The sequence below is a fragment of the Rousettus aegyptiacus genome, unplaced genomic scaffold (genome assembly GCF_014176215.1).
Source record: "Rousettus aegyptiacus isolate mRouAeg1 unplaced genomic scaffold, mRouAeg1.p scaffold_m13_p_2, whole genome shotgun sequence".
In the NCBI taxonomy this organism is placed as follows: Eukaryota; Metazoa; Chordata; class Mammalia; order Chiroptera; family Pteropodidae; genus Rousettus; species Rousettus aegyptiacus.
The window spans coordinates 90,767,258-90,778,522 of NW_023416295.1; the positions used below are offsets into that span (position 1 = coordinate 90,767,258).

At 36.9% G+C, this 11,265-nt stretch overlaps 1 protein-coding gene across 4 annotated transcripts in view; it reads left to right on the forward strand.

The window, feature by feature from the left end:
• The window catches only part of UGGT1 (UDP-glucose glycoprotein glucosyltransferase 1), a 107,339-nt gene extending 99,285 nt beyond the window's left edge, over positions 1-8,054 (forward strand). For 3 of the 4 annotated variants that reach the window (XM_036235965.1, XM_036235963.1, XM_036235964.1), the window contains exon 41: positions 447-8,054. In XM_036235965.1, the coding sequence (XP_036091858.1) occupies positions 447-487 (41 nt within the window). In that variant the 3' untranslated portion in view covers positions 488-8,054. The remainder of the gene's footprint in view (positions 1-446) is intronic. The other variant, XM_016157064.2, reaches the window with a different exon arrangement.
• The last annotated feature ends 3,211 nt before the right edge of the window (positions 8,055-11,265 follow it).

An 11,265-nucleotide genomic window follows, 5' to 3' on the forward strand; every position in this document is an offset into this window, starting at 1 on the left:
GAAGAAAAAGTTATATATGGAAAAATTTATTTTACTGATATATATAAATCAAAAGTATTAAAAACAATTTAAATGTCCAAATATAGAGAATGATAAGTGAGCTACACTGCTACATTGGAAAATATTTATATGTCGTTAAGTGAAAAAAGAAGAATCCTAACTAAAAGTGTGCATTTTACTGGAGGTAAATACTATACTTTGAAAACAGTTTACATTGGGTGGGGATATATATAGCTAGTTTCAATGTTTGTAAAAATAAAAATGTTTTTTTAATTTTTATTTTTTGCTTTCAAAATACAATATAAACACGCCAAACCATAGTTCCTAAAAATTTAAAAAGAAATAAATTGGAGGTGTGGGCACAAATAATAGGTAGTAGTACCAATACTAGAAAATGCCCAGTCTGTAAATATGGAACTTAAAAACAGTCCTTTTTTTTCAATTAGTCTCTTTTTCCTTAGGACCTCAGAAACGTGAAGAATTATGATCTTCAGAGAAGGATAGGAAATTACACCATTCAAAAAACACTTTTTATATTAAATGCTAGTTTTTTTCTGATCTGTCTATAAAACTGCTGATGAACAGGCTGGGCAGGTGTGCGTGCCTTCTGATTCTGAACATTTGCTTGTGACTCCTGCACACTGGCAAGCTCTGAGTCTTTGAAGTTAAGGCTCTCTTGGATTCATACCTCAGAGAAACACCGGTGGTTGATTTTGGGGGACTCTATAAAGAGCTGTCTTCTAACCAAAAAGGAAAATGGCAAAAGCAAGAGGAGGAAAACGCGTCCTGCGTGCCCCCACCCAAGAGCGCATGGGTGTCAACACTGCTGCAGCAGCTGACGAGCCAGAACCACATGTTCTTCCTCACTTCAGCTGACTGGCAGAAGAGCTTAGTCTGCATCCTGCACTGTAGTGCGGCCGCCACCCTGAGTTGGGCCAGCAGGAGCTTTGTCCAACATCTACACACTGTGAGGTTTATGCCAGTGTACTCCTGTGTCCTTCCTGCGTTCTTTTCCCCAGCATAAGTTCATTGTTGAATTGAGACCCAGCTAACAATTCTGTGTCTTCAGGGTTGGCTTGGGGCAAAGGAATTTGGGGACAGGATAGGGGTGGGTTGGGGTGAGGGTGGGGATAACATCGGGGTAAGAGGGCTCTGGGGTGTTAGGGGAGGTGAGGAAGACCAGAAATTGGCCATTCTCTTTTATAAACCATCAGTACCATTGTGACTAAATTGAAATGAAAACATTATTCTTATTCTTCACCCAACCTCAGTGGACTTTTTAGGTAATTATTTTGTAAACAGTTTTGTATTTGTGAAAGCATTCACTTTTTCTTTCCACTTTCTAAAGAAATGTCATGACTGATTTCCTTACTGGATACAGCCATAGTAAGCCCTCTAGTGACCCATCATGGAGGCTCAGGGCTCCCTCAGGAAGGTTACCTTCTCATTTCCCTCCCCTTTGTAGGATTTTTTCTCTCTCAGACCCAGGAGAAGTTGCCTTTGACTTTTCTCTACAAAAGACTCTCAAGTCTGAGACCAGGAGGGGTTTTGACTGTGTAATTCATGGTTTTTAAAATTTGTTTGCTTTTTGATATACTGTTCCATTTTCCTTTTAGTTTAGTGCTTTGGTTTGCAGTTGCCAGCACTCTACCTTTTCTGACTACATAGTTGCATCTTGAAGTCACATGAGCCCTTTAGTCATTGCTTTTTGAGGCTTTACTTCAGCAGGTCAGTACGGCCTTCCAGAGCAGCCTGGTGAGTGGGCAGTGCTGGGAGGCTCCTGAGAGGAGTCCTGGAGTGTTGTGGTCCTGTGTGGTTACGAGGCTCCAGGTCCTTCCCTCATCATCCCTGGCTGTGGCGACAGCAAGAGCACACCCATGGTTGGCACCTCCTTCCAAAGCAAACAATTTTTGTCTCATATTTGACTGCTTTTAAAAATGTGAGGAGGGGTGCAGATGGACAGCTATGTCCTCTTCTAAGCCAGGTAACACAATAATTTACAATCTTTTTTAAAAATGAAAGTCTGTGACAAGTATCAAGTAATTTATTTTTTCCATATTCACATGCAGAAGTTAGCTTAGTCTCTCGAGCTGTCTGAAGAAGCTTTTGAGTTTGCTTCTTTGATTGCATTAAAAATTGGGGAGAGAAGAGCTTAAAAGATTTTTAGATAAATCTTTTTATCTAAATGTCCCTCAGAATTATTGCTGTTAACAGAGGCTATAGCCTGAGTTCCTGCTACCCTTCCCCTTTCTGGGTCAGAGCAGCCGAAGGGATAGAAACAATAAGTAAAAAACATTTGTTCAGCTTCATCTTAGATTTAATTACACCTTTAGAGAGGCTTCTGCTGCTGCCAACCTTTTCATACAATCATGGGCAGACTTGTGCATTTCCCCAAGTCATTTTCAGGGAGATTGCGTAGGAAATTACTGAAGTCACTAGGATGTGATTTTTAAATGCTGGTTCCCTTGGGACATGAACCAAATCACCTTTCTCCCATGTCTTTCTCTCCATCCCTTATGCATATTCCATTTAAGGAGGATATAGTGTGAAATCTGTTCTCTGTGTACTGTGTGTGTGTGTGTGTGTCCGCTTTGCCCCTTATCCATCACCACCCTAAACATAAATCTTAGTACTAGGTGAATCTAAATGTGCAAGACCCAGCTTGCTTTTAAAATGGCCTCGGGCCCTCTTTCTCCTGCCAGTGATTCTCGGTTCATGTGGCATAAGCGTCTTTCACAATGGACTTCTAATGACCTAGGAAACGATGCTACCACTGAAATTTGGTCTTGGTCAGCTTTGTCTGTTGTCTCTACTGTATGGAAGCAAATTGTCACTGGAAAGGTAGGAGAGATTTTTTTCCCCAAGAAGCAAGAATTGATTGCATTGAAACAGTCAAGCTTCTGGAAAATTTTCACAGTGTATTGTTTTTAACCATCATTTGTATGTAATAGGTTTTTTTCTCTCTCTCATCATGCCGTAATGGAAAATTTTCTTTCTGAATCAGTGCCAGAGTGATATGAAATAATATGACATGTCACAATGACATGGAACAGTGTGACTTTTTGTTCTATGAACAGTGGTATTTGATTGAGATCAAAACCTGTGTACACAGCCTGCGGCTAGAGCTGTGGGGACATACATGCCTATGTTTTGTTTTAAAACTGTACTCAGTACTACCACACTGAGAATGATGGCATGTTCTTTTTCCATAAGATTGATAAAATGTTGAAGCTGTCAAAATGTGGCATTTCAAGCTGAAACGAATTTGCTTGCCTATCTGCTAAGTGTGCATGCATCATGGTAAGCCCACATACTGTGTGAACTAAGCTCTTGGGAAAGCAAAGATTTTACATATACTAAAAAATAGTTTCTAAGAATGGAGCTTATTTTACTCTGCCGTCCTTTAAGTCTTCATGTTCTGAGCCTTGTTAAAGCTCTGCCTGAATGAACAACTTTTATCTGGATGCAGGGGCTGAGTCTCTGGAGGAAGGGTTGAAAGCTAGGAATGGCAGTGCAGGTTTTGAAAGAGACAGGCCCCGGCGATAGGGAGGAAGGAAATCCAGTTTCCTGTAAAGGGAATTCTACTTTACTAACACCATGATTTGGGACAGGTTAGACATTACCCTCATAGCAATGAGTATAAAATGATTCCTCTTCCCCAGTGTGTCCCCTATAAGTTAAATTTGGGTACTTGAAAACAGTCCTTTTCTAAAATTGCCATGGATGATTTAAAAAAATAATAATTCAACTCAAGGGTTACATGGGAACACCTAGTGCATTTTTTCTGAATAAACTGTTAAGACTAGGTTATCAAATTTTATGACAGTGTAAATGTTTTGGTAAAGCCACCTAATGGAAACTTTCTCTTGGTAACACAAATGAAAGGTGCATTGTCTGCAAAGTTATTTAAGTATATATTACATTGTCGTGCAATTTTAATAATTAGTTTTCTTAAATATTTGATTTTATGGGAATGTTTTTGTGGGACAATTAGAGTTCATCCACTTACATATAGCTGTTGTCTCGTTTAATGGGATAATATTTTTTATTTAAATTCATGTTTTTCCTGCCTTGATTTGGTGAAGAGAGCTCTTAATTGGGATTTTGGTAATTACATGATTGAATTCAAGCAAATTAGGCTCATTAACTCAGGTTATCGTTGATATTTCAAAGTATCTAGAAGATACGAATTTCTCTTTCATTATTTGGTCTTCAATCTCTCGATCTAATACAGAAAGGACACTTCTGGGTGACAGTGAGTCAGTGCACTGAGTAGAGGATCTCTCCCCCTCTGGGTATGCTGACAGTTTATAAACACAAACCACAAAATCAGCTTTAAGCAGCTGCATACTCTCCAGAAGTAGTCCATAAAGTTTAAACTTCATAGTAATGACTTTACAAGCAGAAGGCCATCTCCTGAGTCTTTCTCAATTACCTAGTAACACAGAAGCCAGATGTGGAAGATATAAGTAAGATACAGGTTAGGATAGGAGCCAAGGCCTTCATTCCATCTGTAATTTATACATTGCCTTAGTTGTCACGATCTAGATTTCCAGAGAAGTGGGCATAATTCCTCTTCAAAATGAAAGTATTAGAATACATTAACCTAAAGTCAGCAATTTGAGAAAAAGATGATCAAGTAACCATGTTTTCCAACTAGTTATCCTTGGTAATAACAAGTTAAACTTGGAAAAATGAAGAAAAATGTTAGAATTTTAAAGAAACTGTGTAAAAAAAAAAACCTTTATAAAAAAACTATTTTACTGTAATTCTGTTCTATTAAATGCAACATAGGTCCAGGTGCTGCCCTCGCTTGAAAATTGGGGCTCCAAATGTTTGCAAAGCCCTCTGCACCAGAAACAAACTGAGAATGAATTTCCTGGTACTGTAATGAAAATAAGGTTTGCTCAACACAATAAACTTCTCCTTCTCTTCTTTAAAACTGCCTGGTCAGTCATTCAGCATATATGTTTAGGAAGGGCAGATTGTTAGAATTCAAAGTTTCACCCCTTCATCTGACAGAAATGCAGGCCCAGACAGGAAGGAGAGCTTTTCTTGAATGTCTTATATGATGATGGAGCTGGGTCCAATTGCAGCCAGTTCTCTGGAGTCTCAGGATGGCACCCATGCCTCTCTTAAGTTCCCAGCCTTCGAAAACTGCCCCAGGCAGGATCTGGCAGACAAGCTGCCCCAGCAACATTAACAATAACAGGAAAGATAGCATGGACTTTATTCATTTTGCAGAATCTCTGAGCTCCTACTCTGGGACCAGATTTGGAGCTGGTAATGTGGTTCATGCTATTCTGATTCTCATTGGACAGTGCAAGCTAGTGTGATGAGTGCTGAGGTGGAGGTTTAAAAAGGGGACCTGTGGCTTTGAGAACACAACACAGAGCGCCTAAAGTGTAGTCAGAGTGGAATGTAGTCAGGAAAAGCTTCTACAAGGAGGTGATGCTTAAATTGAAGCCTGAGGAATAAGTAGGAATTATTCATGTAGGGTGAGGAAGGTTAGGATAGAGGGAGGAACAAAATCTAGTGTATCTCATTTAGGGAATTACAAGTGAGCTTGTGTAGCCAGAGTCATAGCCAGGAGAGAAGCCCCAAAGAGGGGGTCTGAGTTTGATTGCAGGGCCACAAGAAAGCCCTTGAGGGATTTTAAACTGGGTGCAAACATGAAATTGTCTTTTTCTTGTAATAAACTTTTTATTGACTTAACAACACATGTAAACACAATTACGTAAACATGTACCTTGATAGGTTTTCAAAGTGAACACAGTTGTGTAACCAGATAAAGAAATGAAAGGAAGTTGGATTTTATTTTATCTTACATAACATCTATACAACTGATTACAGCTTGGCGTCCAGTAATGGCAAGAGCATCTTGTGTTAAACTAATCCTATTAATCATAATTATATACACTTTTGAAATGCACTGGAAAGTGACTAGAGATTGGCAAAAACTGGAGAGGGCTCAAGCACTGATGAGAACACATTGGATAAGATTGCGTTTAGAGGATTATTCCTCATGTGGCCCACAGAGAATAAAAAAGTGGCAGTATTAACTGGGATAAGGAACCGAATCAGAGTTGGGGTCTGTCTGAGAAGCTGGAAATTAAAAAGGAGAAATCCTAGAAAGGAGGAAGCCTTGAATTTGCTTTATGTACTCCCTTGAAATCCTAGACGGATTCCCTAAATTATGTATGAACAAGGCAGGATTCCAAGAGGCTCAGCAGAAAGCAACAGTTGAAAGGCTGGAAAACCTCAGAGAGTTCAGCAGGTGTCTGGTGCTCAGAGAGGAAAGTTCGGAAAGTATGTCCTACCAAATTAGAGAATCGGAAAATATTTTGGGCTTTCCGTTGAAAACCTAAAGGGTCATACAACCTTAGGATTAGAACCACATCTCAAAACTCAGGTCTAGGCCTTAGGACTAAGGACAAAACTAAAATAGACCCACTGTAATAAAGCCTAAAATCAAGCCTTTAAAAATCAAGGCAATCCACTAGTAACTTAATTGCCTACTATAACAAAACCCAACAGTTTTCATGGAAAAAAAAAAAAAACTGAATCCAGAGTCTCTATAATGTGTCATTGAGATTGTCTAGCATACAATCACAAATCAGGAGACAGAAGAAACAGGAATATATGACATAACCAAGAAAAAAAAAAGACCCACAGACACCCAAGATGTTAAAACTATTGAATAAGGAAAGGATTTTAAGATTATAAATGTTAAAGAATCTATAATGTAGAGAATTTTAGCAGAGAGATGAAATTTTTGAAAACTAATTTCATAAGAGGGCTTAAAAGATTAACCACTGCAGAAGAAAGGCTCAGTAAACTTGAAGATAGGTTAAAAGAAATTCAAATCGAAGAGCAAAGAGGGGGGAAAAAGATTGAAAAATAAATGAACAGAAAAGAAATAACCTGTGAGGCAGTCTCAAGCCACATAACAAATATGTTAAATGGATTCCTAGAAGAAGAGAAAATATTTGGAGAAGTAGTGGCCCAAAATTTTCAAAGTATGATGAAAAATATCAGCTCTTAGGTCCAAGAAACTCAGTGACTCTCTGTAATATAGTTTCTTTAAAATGCTGTCTTCACCCAGCTTTGAGACCCTGACTTAAATGCAGTTATATTAAGCAGCTGATTGAATCCACACCCTCAACCACCTCACTTATTGGATTCTTATGCTCTGGGCTACTACGTACCCACCCTAATTGCCCAATACCAGATACCAGACAACCAGGGACAGCTCCTATGCCCCAGAGCTCACTGGAACTACGCAGTGAGCCAGTCTTAAGTCTCCTTACCTTGCTTCACCCATTTTACCCACAATTCCTACCTCACCTACTTTTTCATGACCGACCTTAGTGCTTCTGAGTGGGCCTGCATGGTGTGAACTGTGGATATAATAAAACTAAAACTCCTGGTTTCTCCCTCTTGATCTGTGTCTGGCCTCATTAAATGCCACCTCACACTTGAAAAAGCAGGATAAATATAAATAAGGCCATACATTGTCTCAGTCTAGTCCAATGCTAACTTTTCATTAGGAAAGTAAGAGAACAGATGCAGTGGAATAACATTTTTAAAGTGCCGAAAGAAGGAAAAGCTGTCAACATTCTATATGCAGAGGACATATTCTTCAAAAATGAAAATGAAATAATTTCAGAGTAACTGAATGCTGAGAGAATTCATTGTAAGTAGACCTGGACTATTAAAAATCAGCAGTTCTTCAGGCTACGAGGGAAATGATACCAGATAGAAATTCAAATCTACAGAAAGGAGTGAAGAGCACTGGAAATAGTAAATATGTGGGTAAATATACTTTTTCTTTATGAAGCTATTGATTGTTTAAAACAAAAATGACACCTACACATATATTTTGGGGTTTATAACATAGAAGTAAAATATATAACAATTGCACCAGGGATGGGAGTTATAAAGTTCTTACATTATATGTGAATTGGTATGATAGTAATGCAAGATAAACTGTGATAATCTGAGGAAACATATTGTTTTCCCTAGAGCAACCACTTAAAAAAAATAGTTATAGAAAAAAAAAAAAAAAAAAAAAAAGGAGATAGTAATGGAATGCTTAATTTTTTTAATTAAAAAAAAAAACTCCATTAATCCAATGAGAATAGGAAAGAAGGCTAAAGGAACAAGTACAGAGAGATAAATAGTAAACCAATGAATAATTAATGGACTTTGAAAAAAAAATTTGCATTATATATTAATGGTCTTAAATACTCAATAAAAAGCTGAGATTTTCAAATTGTATTTTAAAAAGCAATTTATGAGATATGCACACTAAATAGAAATAGGTAGGTTGAAATTCAGAAATATACCACACAAACACTAATAAAACTGGTGTGGCTATGTTAATATCAGAAAGAGCGAACTTCAATATGTGTGTTACAAGAGGAAAAAGGAGGATTTTCTATAATGAAAAAGTCAATAAATCAAGAAGACATTAACAATCCTAAATATGTATGCACTTAATGATATTGCTTAAAAATGCATCGAGCAGGAGTGAAGACATGCAAAATGGCAGACTATAAAGGTCAAGGACCTGGGGTCTATTACTCCACTGAGTCAACCACTAAACTGGAAAGAGCAATTGTAATAAATAATTTTGAAACTTCTGGAACATGTCTGGACACTTAACCAGGGGAGAGTTTCATGAAGGTAGCTGTTTCTGATCTGTAAGGGACATGCACAAACCAAGAACCACACCCCATTCCTCATCACTGCCCCAGTAATGGGTACAGCAGCCTATGTTCTTGGAGCAGCTAGCTGGTGCCAGGGTGGGCAGTGGTGACCTTGTCCTCAAAATACTTGGATTTGTGCATTCGTGCTGGTCTAGTGATGCCCAAAGAACTGGCACAGATACTTGCCTTAGTTTTGGCCCTCAGTAGCAGTGGCTTACCCTAGTGTCATCTATCAGAAGATGTAAAAGGCAAATACATAAAACAATAATTATAAATTTATGTTAATGAGCACAAAATATATACAGATATTTGTGACACAATAATAGGAGCGACAGAGGTGTATACTAAAGTCACTATCATTCAAATGAGGTTATTATATAAGTTTAAGATGTTAATTGTAATTCCTAAGGTAACCACTGAGAAAATAATTTGAAAATATCTCCCAAAACTGAAAGCATTTATCTGCAAGGATATATGCATCCTGCTGTTCATAGCAACATTATTCACGGTGGTCAGGACATGGAAGAAACCAAAGTGTCCTATGATAGATGATTGGATAATGATGATGTGATACATGAGAAAAGATGAAGTACTGCCATCTGTGATAACATAGATGGATCTTCAGATAATCATGCTAAGCGAAATAAGTCAGAAAAAGTTGAAAACTGTATGATTTCACTCATATGTGGGATATAAAACTGAAAGCAACAACAACAAAAAAAATGACAGACTCATGGATACAAACAGTGGATTAGTGGTCACCAGAAGGAAGTGGGGGAGATAGGGGTAAAAGGAATCAAGTATTTGGTGATGGAAGGAAATCTAACTTTGGGTGGTGAACACACAATGCAATACACACACACATACATTATATATGACATACTGTTCAATTATACACTTGAAACTTATTTGGTTTTAATCAATGTCACCCAAATAATTTTTAATTGAAAAAAATCCAGAAAAGAAAAAAAGGGAATTAAACTAATACACTTCAAAAATTTAAATAATTCAGTAATGGAGGAATTGAATAAATTGTATGGCATAAACCAAATAACTAAATGACAGAAATAAATCATTTATTAGGAATATTTATATGTAAATGGGTTAAACTCTCCTGTTAAAATTCAGAGATTGGCAAATGGGGCGGGGGGGGCATCTATATGTCGTTAATAAGAAACTCGCTTCAGATAAAGACACAAAGGTTGAAACTAAAGGGATAGAAAAAGATATTCCACACAAATAACCAAAATGGAGTTACAGTGACTATATTATCATTTGATAAAATAGACTTAAATTCGAAAATATTTGAGACAAAGGACATTATATATTGACAAAAAGTTCAATCCAGCAAGAAGATATAATGATGATACACTTGTACATACAGAACAAGAGGGCCTCAAAATACATGAAGCAAAAGTAGAATTGAAGGGAGACATATAGTTCTGCAATAATAGTTGGACACTTTAATGCCCATTTTCAAAAATGGATAGATCAGCCAGAAAGAAGATTAATGAGTGCAGAGGACTTGAACCACACTATAAATTAATGAGACCTAACAGACATAAACAGAACACTTCACACAACAGCAAAATATTCTTCTCAAATGCACATGGAATACTCTCCAGGACATGTGATAGGTTAAGTCTACAAAGACAATTCCTAGTGAAATTTAAAAGATTGAAATGCATAGTATTTTCTGATCACGATAATGAATTTCACCAAAATTAAACAACACTCTTAACCAATGGGTCCAAGAAAAATCACAAGAATAATTTTTAAAAATTTTTGAGATGGATAAATATGAAAACATTTCAAAATTTATAAGATACAGAGCTAAGGAAAAATAGCAGTAAATTTACATTAGGAAAGAAGTAATCTCAAATTAATAACCTAATTAAATCTTAAGGAGCTAGAAAAAGAAGAGAGAAGTAAACCCAAACAAGCAAAGGAAAGGAAATAAGGATTAAAGCAGAGGTAAATGAATTAGAGTCAAAAAACAATATCCAATGACACTAAAAGTTGGTTCTTTGAAAATATCAACAAAAATAATCAATCCTTAGATTGATGGGGAAGGGGAGACGAGGGAGACAGACAGATAGACAGACTCAATTAAAACCTGAAATAAAAGTGGGGACATTACTACTGATTTTACAGAAATGTAGTGGATTATAAAAGAATGCTGTGAACAATTGTACACCAACAAGTTGAACAACCAAGATTAAAAGGACATAAACTCACATATTACCAAAACCAACTCAAGAAGAAATAGAAAATAAGACTAGACTTATAACAAGTAAGGAGATTAAATCAGTAATCAAAAATCTCCCAACAAAGAAAGCCCAGGACCAGAAGGCTTTCAGTGGTAAATTCTATCAACTATGTAAGATAAACAAAAACTAATTCATCTCAAACTCTTCCACAAAAGTGCAGTAGAAGAAATACTTCTTAACTCATTCTGTGAAGCTAGCATTTCCCTGACACCAAAGGGTAGCATTACCTTTTACATCAGATAAAGATAACTACAAGAAAAATAGAGGCCAATATCACTCGTGAA